The 18259-nt window shown below is 52.6% G+C and overlaps 2 protein-coding genes across 2 annotated transcripts in view; one reads left to right on the forward strand and one right to left on the reverse strand.

Annotated features, from left to right (window-relative positions):
- Window positions 1–18259, reverse strand: part of LOC142025982 (scavenger receptor cysteine-rich type 1 protein M130-like) — a 329010-nt gene that overhangs the window by 128478 nt on the left and 182273 nt on the right. The gene's annotated exons all lie outside the window — the stretch shown is intronic.
- LOC142026125 (olfactory receptor 14A16-like) lies at window positions 11447–14631 on the forward strand. Its single transcript, XM_075018960.1, has 2 exons — window positions 11447–11573; window positions 13676–14631. Exon 2 carries the CDS (start codon window positions 13699–13701, stop codon window positions 14629–14631), a length of 933 nt encoding a protein of 310 aa, XP_074875061.1. The 5' UTR covers window positions 11447–11573; window positions 13676–13698.

Consider the following 18259-nt stretch of genomic DNA (forward strand, 5'->3'; position numbering starts at 1 on the left):
GGTCTTTTCTAAATGTTTCTGAATTCCAAAGCGATTGGTTGTCGTCTTTCCCCGCTCTCTCTCTTTCACTCAGTATCATTGGTTTTTGGCCGGAGAAGAGGTAAAAACCTGCCCTGTAAAATTTGTAGGATCAAAAAAGTGAACAAAATTCTGAATTTTTAACTTTGGGGGGCGGGCCGTGCATTCAGCCTGTAACAAGGAATTGGATTTTTGGTGTTTCTGTCTTGTTTATAATGATACAGATTTGTTCCCACTGTTTTATCATCAGGCTTTGGATGGGTATAAAATCAGTAAATCCCAGCGAAATTTAAAAAAGCTATTCTGCTTCCGCAGGAATACCATGTTGCAGCAGGTGGTCTCTAGGTCACCACTTGCTAAAATAAATACGCTAACAGTGTGGTTTTGTGGCCTTTAGAAACTGCCCTTTTTTAAAAAAATTGAAAGTGAGTACATACTGGCTTCTGGACCTTTCAAAAAACATACATTCTCATCAGTTACAACACAGATTGGTGTTAGTTTTCTCAAACTGCGGCTGGATCACTACTTGCACTTTGTCTATATTTTCCATGCCTTCATGATTCAGTATGAACAAAAACTAGTTTTCATTTCCATAGGGCTTCTGTTCAGCGACTTAACCATTTTATTCACCTGAACCTAGCAAAGACAGAAATTGCCATTTAATGCGTTTATCTCCGTGCCTCACGGGAACCTGTAACATTTATGAGGAAAAGACTTGTTTTCTTGTGCTTTAAGCAAGACTTCTTCTTTACGGATGAACGTTAAGTCCAGCTCTTGAGAAATACAGGTGCGTGGTTTTATCATAGTGGGGGGAAAAAAAGAACTATGATTGTTCAATTTTAATCATGTTTTCATTTTAACTGACACCATGCGAAAGAACCTGTAAGAAACTGCCTTATTTTCAGTTTTAACAATGCTGTTCTAAACGTGGCTATTACCCCAAAAACACAGTAAAAAGGGCAGAAATGAGAATCCCACAACACAACGGGTTTTCACTGTAATATTAGATTATCAAAACGTTACTTCTGACAGTCACCGCTGCATTCTGATTAAAAAAACCCCGATGTATAAGCAGAGAGGCGTGGTTGCTTTTATTCCCTTCGCTCGTCACATCATTTAAATTGTCTTTCAGGTAAGTTGTCCTGAAGGATATTACGGATGGGCTGTGGTTCTCCCTACAGCCCTTCCAGCTCACCGATACCAAGACCTGCGTCATGTGTCAGGTTGAAGGATTTAGATATTACCCAGTCGTAACGGAGTATCAGCTTTGGAGAGCGTGGTCTTTTTCACTACTACGCGTCTTAAGCAAGTAAATATTCCGTTAGGGTGATTCAAGTGAAAGCGTGCAGCTTTGCCTTAAGAACGACTTACAGCATCGCTGTATTGGGTCTGGCTGAGATGGAGTTAATACTCCCCACAGCAGCCCTCATAGCACTGTGCCCTGCATCAGTAGCTAGAAAGGTGTTGATAGCATACCAGTGTTTTGGCTACTGCTGAGCAGTGCTGGCACAGCATCAAGGCTGTCTCCCCAACATTTTTGCCCTCCCCTCAATGGCAGGCTGGGGCAGGACAAGATCTTGGGAGGGGACACAATCAGGACAGCTGACCTAAACTAACCAAACAGATATTCCATACCATATGACGTCAGCTCAGATATAAAAGCTAAGTAAAGGAAGACAGAGGGGGGGCATTTTGTCTTCCGGAGCAACCACTACGCGTACTGAAGCCCTGCTTCCCGAGAAGCGGCTAGACATCGCCTGCTGATGGGAAGTAGAGAATAACATCATTTGTTTTTTTTCCTTTGCTTTCGCACGCGCGACCTTTGCTATCACTGTATTAAACTGTCCTTATCTTGACCCACGAGCCTTTTGTTATATTTTCTCCCCCCCCAGCTGAGGAGGGGGAGTGATAGAGCGGCTTTGGTGGGCACCTGGCATCCAACCAGGGTTTTTTCTAGTGCTCCGATTTTTCCTGCTTACACAAGAAGTGATATCAGCAGTCTCTGATTGATGTTGTTCCTGAGACTTTCTTCATGAAGGATGAACATATTCAGAAGTCAAGAACGGTTGGGGAAGTTTTAGTGTACCCCCTGAGGTGAATTAAAGACATGTTTTTGTTTGAGTATATTAAAAACATAACTTAATGAACACTACTTTGGGCAGAGTCCTAGTACTGTAAGCAGTTCTACAAGGCGGCTGCAAAGATGCGTCCCAAGGTGATTCCTCATACACACTTGCACCAGCACCAATACTGTGAGGGTCAGCACAGGACACCTGTCACGGTTTAACCCCAGCCAGCAACTAAGCACCACGCAGCCACTCACTGACTCCCCCTCCACCCAGTGGGATCAGGGAGAGAATTGGGAAAAAAGGTAAAACCCGCGGGTTGAGATAAGAACAGTTTAGTAAAACAGAAAGGAAGAAACTAATAATGATAATAATAGCACTAATAAAATGACAATAATTGTAATAATAAAAGGATTGGAATATACAAATGATGCACAATGCAAATGCTCACCACCCTGCTGATCGACGCCCAGTTAGTCCCCCAGCGGCGATCCCCCACCCCCATTACCTGCAGTTTATATTCTAGATGGGACGTCACAGGGTATGGAATACCCTTTTGACCACATTAGGTCAGCTGCCCTGGCTGTGTGTGCTTCCAAATTCTTGTGCCCCTCCAGCTTTCTCACTGGCTGGGCATGAGAAGCTGAAAAATCCTTGACTTGAGACTAAATATTCCTTAGCAACAACTGAAAACATCAGTGTGTTATCAACATTTTTTTTCATACCAAACTCAAAAACATAGCAGTGTACCAGCTACTAGGAAGACACTTAACTCTATCCCAGCTGAAACCAGGACACCACCTCAGCCTGGCTTTGCGTCCCTCCCCCAGCCCAGCTCTGCTGCCCAAAGTGTCCCCTGAGCCTCCCATTTCAAGATGGCTACAAGACAGTGCTGTGGCTGCTCCTTATCTCATCACCAAGGGAAACCACTCCCTGACAGGGAGTCCTCCTCTCTCTGGCATTCCTGCTTCCAGCCAGTTTAAACCCTTCTGCAGTTGGGACTTCTTGCCCTCCATGCCAGATAAATCCTTGGTCACAAATTACCACTGCTGAGCAGTCACTACCTGACTTTTCACTTTAGGTTTCCCAGAAATGGCACACCTTGCTGCAGTGTCTAGGATCTGGCAGGACAGCGCTCAGGGTTTCTTTAGTGTGGAGGAGGACATGCTCCAGAGCAGGGCTTGCCTGCTGCACCCTCAGAGGGACAGGGCATGAGGCTGCCCTCTCCTGGGGATGGCTGCAGGGCTGTGAAGGTGGGTGTGCAGGCAGGGGTGCCCAGGGCTGTCCTTCTGAGCAGGGTCCCTGCACCGTGGAGGGCTGTGTGCTGGGGCAGGGACTCTGCCGCCTGCCAGGGTCAGCACTCAGCCTGCCCAGGGATCTCTCCATGGCACCGTGGGGAGAAGCTGTGGGTGGACGGAGCAACCTGTCGGCAGAGCAAGGCAGGGTCTTTCTGCTGTTGAGAGGGTGCTGCATAGGTCAGGGTTGCTCACAGCTCCAGATCACCCCAGGGCATGCCCAGGGGGAATTTTCCAGAAGCACATCAAGGCAGGGGCTACTTGGGAGGAAAGGTGCTTTCCAGGGTCTGTGCTCTCAGCTTCCTGCTGTGGTTGTGGGGGAAAATAGGAGATGTCAGTGTGTATGTCAGTGGGGGAAACCACTAGCAAATATCAAACCAAAGCAGGCAGCAAGTACAAAAAGAGGCCTGAGATCCAGTTGTTTTAGAGACCATAAGCCTGGAGTGGATATTGGAGAGCCCTGAGAGTCTGTGAGTTGGCTGCTGGATGGATACTGTGGCCCAAACCACCTCCTGGAGAAAGTGACGATTTTGGGGAGGTCAGGTACGGATAAAGCCATCGGTCTGGACCTGGAAGGGAAGTTGCCCTTTATGTGAGAGAGCAGCAGGCGTGCATGGGGCACTGCTGCATAGGGACAGTTGGACAGTCCGCATGAGAGGCCAGAACAACATAAGCAACATTGTGGTGGGTGGCTGAGTGCTGCAGACCTCCTGAACAGGAAGGAAAAGCAGGTGAGGCCTTCTTCAGACAACTGGAAGAAGCCTCCTGCTTGCAGGCCCTGGTCCTCATGGCAGACTGAAACTGCCCTGAAATTTGCTGAAGGGGCAACGCAGCGAGGTGAAAGCCATCCAGGAGGTGTTTGGAGTTCATTGACAGCATCCTCGTGGCAAGGGTGCCTGAGGAGCCAGTGAAAGGGAGTGTCCTGCAGGACGACATCCTTGGAAACAAGGAAGAGCTGGTCAGGGGTGTAATAGTCAGGGGTGAGAAAGTAGAGTTGAGGTTCCTGAGAGGCAAAGAGCAGGACTTCAGGAGAGCAGGCTTTGGTCTGCCAAGGGACATCCTTGACAGTATCCCATAGGATATGGTCCTGCAGAGAAGAGGGGAGAGCTCTTTGATGGTCAAGGCTGTCCTCTTCAAGCACCAGAACAGTACACCCAGACAGGCAGGAAGTCATGCTATCTTGCAGGAGGCTGGTATGGATGAGAAAGGACCTCCTGGCAAAAATCAATATTCCGAGGCTGGATATTAGGAAAAATGTCTTCACCGAAAGGGTCATCAAGCATTGGAACAGGCTGCCCGGGGAAGTGGTTGACTTACCATCCTTGGAGTTATTTAAAACACGTCTAGATGTGGCACTTAGGGCTATGGTTTAGTGGTAGACTTGGCAGGGTTAGGTTTATGGTTAGACTCAATGATCTTAAAGGTCTTTCACAACCTTGCTCCAGTGCAGTTTGTGCAAAAGAGGTGCCTGCAGGCTAGCCCCTGCCCTGAGCTTCTGCTGGGATCCATGCGGATGCAGGTTGGCTGTCAGCTGCTCACACACAAACACCTGGTAGCATTTGAGGTGCCAGGGGTGGTCAAAAACTTGTGTTTTGCAGACAAAAACATGTCTTCAGGCTCTGGTGGAGCATACCTGCGATACCCACAACTGCCTGAGTATCAGCTGTGGGGTTGTGGAGAGGGGTCCCTTGGTGACCTCAGATTACACCCACAGTTTAGGGCACCTGAATGTCAGTTAGACTCACATTTCCATTGCAGTTGCTGGTCTTTCAGCTGACCAAATGGAAGCGTGCACCAGAAGGATGGTCAGACCCCTGTCTAGGCACTCCCTGCTGCACTCAGTATTGCTCAGCTCACTGCAAAACTCAGACATGAGCACACCCCTGCATTGCAGGCAGTGATATAATGTCAAGGCTCTCTTTTAAATGGCTTAAGAATGGCCACTAGTGCCGTGCTTGGGGCACCTAGTGCAATGGCATGTGGTTAGCAAATATGGCACAGCATGTCCAGGAAAGCCATGTTCCACTGGAGACGGAGGTGGGAAAACACACCATGACCTTCCAAGAGGGCTGGTGCCATTTTGCCAGCACCTGAATGCCAGCAGTATGGCAAGGTCCATCTTGTCTACAGCAAGGGTCACTGCATGATTGGGAGGCATATTGGTGGTGGTCGGGAGGCCAGGTCTACCCTGTCCGCACGCTTATGAAGGCCAGGTCTACCCCACCATCGCCGGTAGGGAGGCCTGGTCTACCCGGCCTGCGTGGTTAGGGAGGCCAGGTCTACTGCACCCGTTCGGGGAGGGAGGCCAGGTCCACCCCACCCACACTGTTAGGGAGGCATAATTATCCTGGCCCGCGCTGGTAGAGAGGCCAGGTCTACCCCACAGCACTGGCAGGGAGGCCTGGTCTACCCTGCCCTTGCCGGTATGAAGGCCTGGTCTACCCGCCCGCTCAGGTAGGGAGACCATGTCTAAATCACTGGCGCTGGTAGGGAGGCCAGGTCTACCCCGCTCGTGCCATTTGGGAGGCCAAATCTACCCTGCCCACTCGGGTAGTGAGACTATGTATACCCCGCCCACGTGGTTAGGGGGGCGTGATCTACCTTGCCTGCGTAGGTTCGGAGGCCAGATTTACTCCACCAGCGCCAGTCGGGAGGCCAGGTCTACCTTGCCCGCATGGTTGGGGAGGCCAGGTCTACCCCACCGGTGCAGCAGGGAGGCCAGGTCTACCCAACTGGTGCAGCAGGAAGGCCAGGTCTACCCTACCAGCATTGGTAGGGAGGCCAGGTCTACCCTGCCTGCACATTTAGGAAGGACTGGTCTACCCGGATCTCGCTGCTAGGAATGCCAGGTCTACCCCACTGGTGCTGGTCGGGAGGCCAGATCTACCCCGCCCGTGAGGTTAGGGAGGTCACATCTACCCCACTCATGCGTTTAGGGAGGCCAGATCTACCACACCGGCGCCAGTAGAGAGGCCAGGTGTATCCCACCCGCATGGATAGGGAGGCCTGATCTACCACACCAGCACTGGTAGGGAGGCCAGTTCTACCCTGCCTGCGTGGTTATGGACTACCCGGCCCACTCCGCTCGGTAGGCCACGTCTATACCGCCCTTGCTGGTAGGGAGGCCAGCTCTACCCCACCCACGCAGTTAGGGAGGCCAGGCCTAACCCGCCCGCGTGGTTAGGGAGGACAGGTCTACCCCGCCCACGCAGATAGGGAGGCCAGGTCTACCCCACTCACGCCAGTTGGGAGGCCAGGTCTACGCTGCTAAGTGTGGTTAGGGAGGCCAGGCCTACCACTGGTACCGGTGGGGAGGCCAGGCGTGCCCCGCCCATGCGGTTAGGGAGACCTGGTCTACCCCACTGCTCAGGTATGGAGGCTAGGTCTACCCCGCCCGCTCGGTTAGGGAGGCCAGGTCTATCCCGCCGGTGCCAGCAGGGAGGCCAGGTCTAGCCTACCTGTGCAGTTAGGAAGGCCTGGTCTACTCTACCAGCATCGTTCGGGAGGCCTGGTCTACCCCATCAGTGCAGTAGGGAGGCCAGGTCTACCCCACCAGCGTTGGTAGGGAGGCCTGGTCTACCTGACCGGTGCCGGTCGGGAGGCTAGGTTTACGCCTTCCACATGGTTAGGGAGGCCTGGACTACCCTGCCCGCGCATTTACTGAGCCCTGGTCTACCCAGCCCGCGCAGGTAGGGAGGCCAGGTCTACACCACCGGCGCCAGCAGGGAGGCCAGGTCAACCCTGCCTGCACGGTTAGGGAGGAATGTCTACCCCACCAGCGCCGGTTTTGAGGCGAGGTCTACGCTGCTCTCACGGATAAGGAGGCTAGGTCTAATCCACCCGCGCAGTTAGGGAAGCCACGTTTTCCCACTCCCTTGCCAATAGGGAGGTCAGGTATACCCTGCCCACTTGGGTAGGCAGCCCAGGTATACCCCGCCGGTGCCAGCAGGGAGTCAAGGTCTACCTCACACGTGCGTTTAGAAAGGCCAGGTGTACCCCACCGGTGCCCTTCAGGAGGCCAGGTCTACCCCGCCCGCACGTTTATGGAGTCCTACTCTACCTCGTCCTCTCAGCTAGGCAGGCCACGTCTACCCTGCCCTTGCCGGTCGTAAGGCCAGGTCTACACCACTCACATGCTTAGTGAGGCCACGTCTACCCAACTGGCGCTGGTCTGGAGGTCAGGTCTACCCTTTCTGCTAGGCTAGGGAGGCCAGGTCTACCCTGCCAGCACCGGCAGGGAGGCTAGGTCTACCCCACCGGTGCCAGTAGGGAGGCCAAATCTAGACCGCCAGCTCATTAGGAAGGCCAGGTCTACCCCACCCACACAGTTAGGGAGGCCATGTCTACCCCACTGGCACCGGTCTTGAGGCCAGGTCTACCCTGCCCTTGCTGGTATGTATCCCGGTCTACCCCGCCCACTAAGCTAGGGCAGCCAGGTCTACCCTGCCGGCACCGGCAGGAAGGCTCGGTGTAGCCGGCCAGTGCAGGTAGGGAGGCTAGGTCTACCCCACCGGTGCAGCAGGGAGGCCAGGTCTACCTCACCAGTGCTGGTCGGGAGGCCAGGTCTATGCTGCTCGCACGGTTAGGAAGGCCTGGTCTACCTTGCCCGCATGGGGTCGGAGGCCTGGTCTACCCCACCCGTGTGGATAGGGAGACCAGGTCTACCACACTGGTGCCAGTCGGGATGCCAGGTCTACCCTGCCCGCACAGTTAGGGAGGCCAGGTCTACCTTTCTCGTGTGGACATGGAGGACAAATCTACCCCTCCCACTCGGGTAGAAAGACCAGGTGTACCCCAGTGGCACAGTCAGGAGGCCAGGTCTATCCTGCCCAGTTGGGTAGGGAGACCAGGTCTACCGCTCCCGCGCAGATAGGAAGGCCAGGACTACACCAACATTGCCATCAGGAAGTCCAGTTCTACCCCGCTCTTGCCAGTAGGGAGGCCAGTTCTACCACGCCCGCGCAGTTAGGGAGGCCTGGTCTAGCCCACTCGTGCGGTTAAGGATGTGGCAGTACATCCCGCCCCTCCATCCTGCCAGCAGGAAACAAAACTCCAGGAAGGGAGAAGGGGAAGGAAACCCTGGAGGCTGCAGGTTGAAATTTGAACTGGCTAATCGAGATGTGCCAGGTACACTGAGGTGACCCTCCTAGCCAATAGAATTAAATGACCACAGGTCAGATTCAACAGTGGTATAAACAGAGTCCTGCCAGAGGACATGTTGGCAGTCCTCCTCGGAGCACCAGGTCAGCAGTTGGGGACTCCCTCTCGGGTCAGGGCACCGCCTGAGGTAACTCCTCAAGGGAGAGAGCCCTCAGCTTTTAGGTGCGCATTTTGAGCCATCACTTTAAATCTTGGCGATACTTAAGTCAGCCATGTAGTATTAATTCTCTTTACATCATTGAGCATGTGGACTTCTAACTAAATTTTGCTGAAGAATAAATCTGAGTTTTAACACCTGCTGGATTCCATAACACCCACCCAGGCCAACTCCCCCCAGTTTATATACTAGACATGATGTCACATGGTATGGAATAACCCTTTGGCCAATTTGGGTCAGCTGCCCTGGCTGTGTCCCCTCACAACTTCTTGCACCACTCCAGCCTTCTTGCTGGCTGGGCTTGAGAAGCTGAAAAATCCTTGACTTTAGACTAAACATTACTTAGCAATAGCTGAAAACATCAGTGGCTTATCAATATTCTTCTCATAGTGAACCCCAAACATAACACTGTACCAGCTGCTAGGAAGAAGAAATCTATCCCAGCCAAACCAGGACACCACCACACGGAGGAGAGCAGACACTGCACTGGAGGGCAGGGCTGCCTTCCCAAAGGACATAGGCATTCTGGAGGGATGGGCCAAAAGAGAACTGCGTGCTATCCAGTAAGGACAAATCCAAAGTCCTGCCCCTAAAGCAGACCAAGCCCCTGCAATGAGGGAGGCAAGGGGCTGCACGGCTGCATAGCAGCTCTGTGGGAAAGGCTCTGGTGGTCCTTGGGTGCCATGAGGCAAAAGATGAACCAGCAGCAAAGATGACCAACAGAATCAAGGGCTGCATGAGCAGCAGCACAGCCAATGGAATTGATTATCCCTCTCTCCTCAGAACATTTTACATCATATCCAGAAAAATTCCCGAGGCTTTGAGCCCCCTGTAGTGCCAAAGAGACACTGGCAAACTGGATCCAGGTCAGATGAGGGCCACCAAGGTGACCAGGGCTGAAGCACTTGTCGTGTGAGAAGAAGTTAAAAGAGCTGGGCTTGTTCAGCTGGGAGAAAGGAAGGTCATGGGGGAAACTGCAAGCATCATGGCACTGGTCCTAGTAAGGCTGAGTCAGGCTTATGTCCGTGGTACAAGACACAAGGACAAGAGGCAATGGGCTGGAAAAAGAGATGGTCAGGCCACATACAGGGAGAAACTTTTGCAACACGAGGATAGTGAAGCGCTGGAAGCTGTTTCCCAGAGAATATGCAAAGGCTTGATCCTGGAAAGTGATGAAGAGATGTTTACATAAAGACCTGAATAACCTGGTCTGACCCTGCTTTGTGCAGGAGGTTGGTCAAGACACCTGCCAAGGTCCCTTCCAGTGTGAATGAATGATGCTGTCGGTCAACTGCTGGTTGTTCTGCTCCAGGGTCCTGCCTCACAGCTCAATGGCCTGGGAGACCTGGCTGGTATTAAGCGAGGCTGTGACGTAGAGCAACTCAGATCTATCTACACCTACTTTTACACAGTTCAGCAGTGGTCCTACCTTATCTCTTTTTCTTCTTCTTTAACACTTCCTGAAGTACCAAAAGTTCATCTTGGTGCCCTTGAATTCCTTTCTGAGTTTCTACTGAGTTTTGATGTGGACCATTGCTGTGCTTGGAGAATGCTGTCCTTGAAGACACGATGTATCCAGGAACACTATGAAAATTCTTGGTCTTTCATTGATTGGATCATCAAGGGAGTGAGTAAAAACCCCTGTGTGACTTTGCTTTATGTTCATGCAATGCCAGCAGCTGCTCTTGGGTGGGGAAGGGACAGACCTTGCATCCCTGATGGCATCTTATGACGATGGCTCTGACTGATGGCATCAGTCAAGGGCACACAGGCACCAAATCGCACTCTCTGCGATGCCGTCTGGAGTGTCTGTGATGTACCAGCCTGAATGGGAATTGCTTTCCTGTAGGTCCTGTGAGGTCCATGCGAGCCTTGGCATCTGGTGCAGCTCTGTGGCCCTGGATCTGGACATTAAATAGAGTACCTGTCCTGAATTGTGTTAGGCCATGTGGGGACAAACATGGGACACATGCCATTAGAGCCAGTGGAGGTATAGTAAATTCAGCTGATGGAAAAGAGAGAGACCCAGCTCTCGCTATGGTACATGACTGCAATCGTTCCTATGAATGAATACCTGTATAAACTACCATGAAGATAAGGAGTAGGAGAAGGTTCTTTTGGCCTTCATTTGGTCATAGAGTGTCATGTCACTTGGCCAAAGGATTTTCCCACTAGGCTCATACATGATTCCGGAGATGTTGCCCTGTCTCTATGAACTTCTCCATTACAGTTTGCTGTTACCTACATGTATCTTGGACCACCTCTGGCAACTCAGATGTCAACAGGTATTTGCATCTGAACACCTGACTCCTGCCTTCCATCTCCATTAATTCAGAAGGGAGCTGAGAGAAGGAGCTCTCATGCAGGTGCCTATTTTGTGCCCACCTGAAGAGAGTCAAGAGGAATCCCACCTCCTGTGGCTTTGTGGAGTGCATGGGAGAGAGCTGAGTCTCCTTCAAATGCCATGAATAGAAACGCAGATGAAACACCACCATTGACCCAAGGATCCCTTCCCTCAGTAGGTGTAAAGAAGATCCCTGCCTTACACTCTCTGAGTATCCTGTCTAAAAAACAACACGAAAAAAGTGGTACATTACAAGTAACTCTGAGAGAATGATTATATTTCTGGAAAGAAAAAAACAGGTGGCATGTAGATGTAACTTTGTCTCTGAGTGGAAAATTTTATTTCATTAAAGAAGTGGCTCTCTGCCGCTGAGGGAAGGATCATCAGTGATTGCTCCAGCCTGTTTCCCAGCAGGTTCCCCTGGAGCCCCAGAGACACCTGGAGGGAGCCCAGAGGGGGCAGAGAAAGGGCTGCCTTGGGCTGCTCCTCTGCTGCTGAGCTGGGCTGGGCTCCTGGGCTGGAGGGAGCTCATGGCAAGCAGGCAGCACTGCCAAGAGACAGCTCTGCCCAGGAGCAGCTCCTCTGCAAAGCGCAGCAGGGCTGAGGGCACTGCCTGCAGGCACTGAGCGGAGAGGAGTGATGCAGAGAGAGTTTAAAGGCAGTCTGGGGTGGGAGGAGAGAGGAGAGCTGACCTGGAGAAAAATCTTGACAGCCCTTGACAGGGTAAGTCTCTGGCAGCAGGGCAATGCAGCTGTGGTTCCTGGAATGACCTCCTAAAGCTGGCACATCCCACAGCCTATGGGATCTGTCAGAGGGACTCTCACAGTTTCTGCAGTGCAGAGAAAAAGGCCGTGCTTTGGAGCACAGCTTCCCTGCTGCACCCTCAGAGGGACAGGGCATGTCAGCTGCCTTCACCTGGGGATGGCTGCAGAGTGTGAAGGTGGGTGTGCAGCCAGGGGTGCCCAGGGCTGTCCTTCTGAGCAGGGTCCCTGCACTGTGGGGGCTGTGTGCTGGGGCAGGGACTCTGCTGCTGGTCGGGGTAAGTACTCAGCCTGCCTGGGAACTCCAACAGCAGAGTGGGGAGAAGCTGTGGGTGGAAGAAGCATCTCGCAGCAGGGCAGGGTCCTTCTGCTGGCAAGAGGGTGCTGTGTGGGTCAGGGCTGCTGACAGCTCCAGATCACCCCCAGGACGTTTCTGAGGGCACTTTTCAAGGGGAAGGTCAAAGCAGGGATAGCTATAAAGTTAAGGAGCTTTCCAGAGTCTGTGTTTTCTGCTTCCTAGTCTTGGGGAATTTGGGAGGAGAAATGCAGAAGGATGTGTCTTGCTTGAACCAGTCCCTGAGACTCCTGAGCTGTGAATTGGAGTGATCAGTAAGTGTGATAGGAGCCTCCTGAAGTAGAGCACAGGGACTGAGAACAACTGCCTGGCTGTGCTGGTGTCTGGCAGGTGGCATGCACAGCTGGGTAGGACTAACTCTTTCCTGAGACTTCAGATGCGTCTCCCCTTGCCTCTCTGATCCCAACCATCACTGTGTTTTTCCTTGTTTCCGCACTTGTCAGTGTTATTGTTATTGTTAACTTGTTCTTGCTGTCAGGCTCTCTCGGGATGGGAGTTTCAGCTGCAGAGTCACACAGTGATCCTGTGGGTCCTCTCATGCAGTTGTGTCCATGGGAACAAGGTTACATGTGTCCAAGTTTTCCTCCATGCTGTGGGGCTGTGGGCATTGCAGCCTGTGTCATCCCCTGGAAAATGAGTTGACTCTCCCTTCTTGAGATACCATTGTCAGGACATTTGGCTACCTCCTTTGGGTGTCCTTCCAAGCTGTGAGCTGCCCTCCAGGATGCAGATTTGTCCCATTTGGTGTTTCTGAATGCCCCATGGAGAAGCACAGAGATGCCATGACTGAGGAAATGCAGTTGGGTTTGTGATATGAGCCATGTGTGTTCTTGGCAAGAGGTGGGTTTTGGGGACCTTGAGAAAGGGGGAGACACTTGGTGTTGGACAGTGGATCTCTCTGCTCTCAGTAGTGGCTGGAGCCTTTTCAGGTTAATATGGGGGTGTGATTACACTCCATCTCAGAAAGGTGCAAGCTCAGGGTAGTTGTTACAACACAGAGTGACAGACCAGCTCCCCTCTCTCTGCACTAAGCCACAGGCAATCCTCTTGCCTCACAGGACATACTTTATTTTCTCTGAGTGAAGCAGAAAGGACACGGGTTTCTGAAATCCAAGATAATCAACAGGTGAGATGGGGGAGAGCTCTAAAAACCCTTCTGTCACTCAAACACTGTTTTGATTGTGATTTCTTATCCCTGGGAGGGCAGATGCTGACAAGAACTTTTACCTTAGGAGCGGTTTCATCTGACCAATTCAAACACCAGGACTAACTCACTGACTGACACCATTCCAAGAACCACACTCCTGCAGAGCAGGGCTAACCCCTTGGCAGCCAGTGGGTAGAGGTCCTGCTTCTCATGGCACACTCAGCCAGCAACAACCAGAGTTCGATCCACAGAGTTGAACAGAGATATTGCTGAAATGGAAAAAATGCAGTGAACATGTTTTACGAGAAATAGCTTTGATTTTGATCAGAGAATACTGTCCTAACTTGTCACTGCCCTTGCCTCCTTGTTCAGTGCTCCACACCCAGAGGCAGCAGATGTCCAACAGCAGCTCCATCACCGAGTTCCTCCTCCTGGCGTTTGCCAACGTTAGGGAGCTGCAGCTCTTGCACTTCTGGCTCTTCCTGGGCATCTACCTGGCTGCTCTCCTGGGAAACGGCCTCGTCGTCACCACCATAGCCTGTGACCACCACCTCCACACACCCATGTACTTCTTCCTCCTCAACCTCTCCCTTCTCGACTTGGGCTCCATCTCCACCACTGTCCCTAAAGCCATGGCCAACTCCCTCTGGGACAACAGGGCCATCTCCTACCCAGGATGTGCTGCCCAGGTCTTTCTGTTAGTCTTTTTGATCTCAGCAGAGTGTTTTCTTCTCACTGTCATGGCCTATGACCGCTACGTTGCCATCTGCAAACCCCTGCACTATGGGAACCTCCTGGGCAGCAGAGCTTGTGTCCGCATGGCAGCAGCTGCCTGGGGCTGTGGGTTCCTCTATGCTGTGCTGCACACGGCCAGTACATTTTCACTACCCCTCTGCCAAGGCAATGCTGTGGACCAGTTCTTCTGTGAAATCCCCCAGATCCTCAAGCTCTCCTGCTCAAATGCCTACCTCAGGGAAGTTGGGGTACTTGTGGTTAGTGTCAGTTTAGTCTTTGGGTGTTTTGTTTTCATTGTGCTGTCCTATGTGCAGATCTTCAGGGCCGTGCTGAGGATCCCCTCCGAGCAGGGACGGCACAAAGCCTTTTCCACGTGCCTCCCTCACCTGGCTGTGGTCTCCTTGTTTGTAAGCACTGGCATGATTGCCTACCTGAAGCCCCCCTCCATCTCCTCCCCATCCCTGGACCTGCTGGTGGCAGTTCTGTACTCGGTGGTGCCTCCAGTCGTGAACCCCCTCATCTACAGCATGAGAAACCATGAGATCAAGGATGCCCTGAGAAAACCAATGACTGGATGCTTTCAAAAGCAATAAATTTCCTGTTGTCTTCTGCATAGCACTCATGTATCATTACAGGCCCAGCCTGTCTTCTCGTGTTTTTTAGGGAGATTTTGGGTTTTAAGTGAGATTTTTGATTGCTCTTTTTGCTTTGTTTTACTTATCTGAATGCTGTCCACAAAGCAGTGTCTTTATTCCTCCAGTTTCTAATTCACAGTCTATCCAGGCTTTCTGTGTCATGTGTTTAAACAAAATAAAGACCCCTGCAGTGACTTGTTTTACCAAGTTTCTTCCTCCAAGACCTTCTCTGCAGCTGCAGGGAGCAGAGCCTGTGTGCAGAGGGGAAGAAGAAGAGTCCTGGCACAGCAGTAGTGCCAGAGAGCACCAGCGCTTGGTCTTTCCCGAGCTGCTCTCTTCCCACTTCCATGCTTTCCTTCTGAACCCTTGGGTTGGTGGAAGGCCTGAGTGCTCTTCAAGCTTGGTTAGAGTCCTGCTGTGTGTCAGGCCTGTGACCGCAGGCAAGGACAGGCAATGGGCACTTGTGTGACAGAGCTGGCCTCCATAGCAGCATTTCCATCATACAAGGGGATCTCCTCAGGCCTTGTGCCACAGATGCCCCCACACCTGCCCCCCACCCCTGGGGCTCAGCCCTCTCCACCCCCGAGGAGCTGCTGTGCCCTTCAGAGGGTCTGGGGCTGTGGGGTGAGTGCCCAGAGCTCTGCTGCACCCTGTGGTGGGCACTGCTGTGGGGCCATGCCAGACTGGGCTGTGCTGGGGAGATGGCAGGGGGGGTGCGAAGAGTTCAAGGGAAGTGGGAAGAGTTTAGGGGGAGCTGTGCTGGGCTGGAAAGTGCCCAGGAGAGAAAAATATCAGTGTATAGCTTTTAGAGTGTGACCACGCAGGGCAAGGACTCACACTGGGGTTTTGTCGTTCAGAGCTAGGGCTTGTGGCAAGCATGGAAGACATGCAGGTGTAGGGGAGAGGGGGAGTCTGGTCTGTGCCCTTGGTGGTGTGGACAGACTTCAAAGGTGACTCAGGGACTTTGTCACCCTCAGCATCTCTCATTGGCCATTTCCAGCACTTGCTGGTCACCCCAGGTTTACGGGGGAGTTTTGATGTGAGGCCACCTCCATCTTCCTGCTGGGCCAAGGGCTGGTTTGGGGAACAGACAGCCCTGCCCAGTCCCTCTCCTTCCCCAGACCCTGGCAGACCCTGGAGCAGAGCTGTCTAAAAAGCCTCACATGGGACAAGGCTTCAGCAGGACGTGGGTCAGGTGCTGGGGAAGCTGCAAAAGTAGGAGGGTCATGGTAGAACTGTGATCTGAAGGCTGCCATAGGGATCACAATGGGGGGAAGGTCCTCAACCCTGACTCTCCACTTTCCCATGCTGTGCCTGCACAGTGGGTCTGTGGGACCGTGTATGGGCATTGGGGATGGGACAGCACAAGGACAGGCGCCATGAAGCACCTGCCAGGAGGCAGGGTCATATTACTCCCTTGCTCCAAACTCTTTTAAGCATCCCAACCCAAAGAGGAGCATGGGGGACGGTGAAGAGGGGGTTAACAATCAGTACAGAACAACTCTGCTCCTCCTTCCTTCTGACACTTTTTCCCTCTTCCAGCTTGGGTCTCCTCCGTGGGATCCCACAATATTTGTTGTCAAGGCTATGTGGTGTTCATTTCTTTCTGTCTTAGCTTTCTCCTTTATACTCACAGAATCACAGACATGTTGAGTTTGGAAGGGACCTCTGGAGACCATCCGGTTCAACCCCCTCAGCTGAGGAAGGCTCAGCTAGAGTATGTTGCTCAGCACCTTCTCTAGGTCGGTATGGAGTACCTCCATGGATGAGGACTCCACAACCTCTCTGGCAGCCTGTTCCAGTGTTTAACCACTCACAGAGCGGAATGGTGTTTTCTTGGGTTCATATAGAATTTTATACACATTAATAATATGCCTCCAAGACTTTTCTTCTCCAGACTGAACAGTCCCATATCTCTCAGACTTTGTCCTCTGAAGGATTCTCCAGTCCCTTAAACCAGCTTTGTGGCCCTTTGCTGGACTTGCTTGAGTAGGTCAACAAATATGATGCACTGGGCAGCGCAGCACTTGACACAGCACTCCAGCTGTGGCCTCAGCAGTGCTGAGTAGAGGGGAAGGATCACCTCCCTCCCTCTGCCAGCAAGGCTTCTCCTAATGCAGCCCAGGAGGCTGTTGGCCTTTGCCATGAGGGTGCATTGCTCGCTCATGCTCAGCTGCTTGCCCTCTGGGACCTCAAGGTCCTTCCCTGTGGAGCTGCTATCTAGCTGGTCGACCCCCAGCATGACATCCACAGTGGGGTTGGGTCACAGGCTGTCCTCCCCCAGGGACTTGTCCTTCTTGAAGATGAGCTTCACCTCTGACACAGGTCCCACAGTGCTGCAGAGTCACCTGGGACAGCAAACCCCTCTCCTGCCAGGGCTGCACAGCCCAGGCCTCTTTCTCTCTGGCCTTGGGGACTGCAGCTTTTGCTCTTGGTGGGAACCTCTTTCATCATGATGTTGCCACCTGCCATCTACTCCAGCATGCCTCTGCTCAGAAGCCAAGTCTTTCCAGACAAGGGCTCCCATCGCTTGGTAGAAGCTTTCCTTGTTACAAGCCTGCCCTTGGCCCTGGACCCACATCTGAGGTGCTGCAGTCCTCATGGGCATCAAAGCCCACCACCTGTGGAGCGGACAGCGGGAGTGCTGCGGACCATGGCAGAGCTGTGACATGAGTGGAATAAGCTGAGGTGAGGAAGGACAGCTCCCACAGGTTATTTGGTGAATGGAGGCACAACATGCTTAGGAGAGACCGACACAGAAGGTGAGAAGTGGGGGATGCCTTGTGTGATGTCAGGGCAGCTCAGATATATGTGGACATACTCTATGGGACAGGCAGCTGATGAGGTGGGAGCTTCTGCGTGGGTCAGCTTCTGAATAGGCCATCCAGTCTGATGCTCACCTGGACCTGGAACTCCCAGAAGAGGAAGAGCTGGTCAGGGATGTGAAGACTGGTGTCAGCCTTGGCCATAGTGACCATGAAATTGGGGTCTCCCAGATCCCCAGGGATGGGAAGAAGGAGAGTAGCAGAGAGCAGACCCTGCCCATCAGGGAATGAGAATTTGGCCTATTGAGGGCACTGGCAGGTGGGGTCTAGGATGGCAGTGTCAGGGCCCTGAGCAGCATCACCTGCGGCCTCCACACACACCTCTGTCCATGGGCCCAGGAGACCATTGAAGCCTAGGCCTGAGTTTCAGCCCCAGCTTGATCTATGCTGTAGGGCTACTGGTCTCCAGACACAGCCAGAGACACAGACCTGCCTGTCCATGGACCTTGTTGATTCGGACTTGCAGCCTCACTTCCCAGCTTGATCCTTTATGGGATGCACAATGGAAGGACCCTGTGGCCCTCCAAGTGTCAGAGCCCAGCTGAGTCATGGAGGCCTAGGGCCTTTCTGCTTCCTTTCTTCCTGTCATCCCTTGGTCAGGTTTTGGGAGGAGAGGAAGGAAAAGCAGGGGTGGTTTCCAGGTGCCAATGATTGAACTGGGGGAGCAGAGTCATCACATGTGAAAAGATCTAAAGGCTATGCCAGTTCAAAACTGGTATCTTCTGCTGCTATCGCAGAGGCCTTAAATCTTCAGCAGGAAC

The sequence above is a fragment of the Buteo buteo genome, chromosome 31 (genome assembly GCF_964188355.1).
Source record: "Buteo buteo chromosome 31, bButBut1.hap1.1, whole genome shotgun sequence".
Taxonomy (NCBI): Eukaryota; Metazoa; Chordata; class Aves; order Accipitriformes; family Accipitridae; genus Buteo; species Buteo buteo.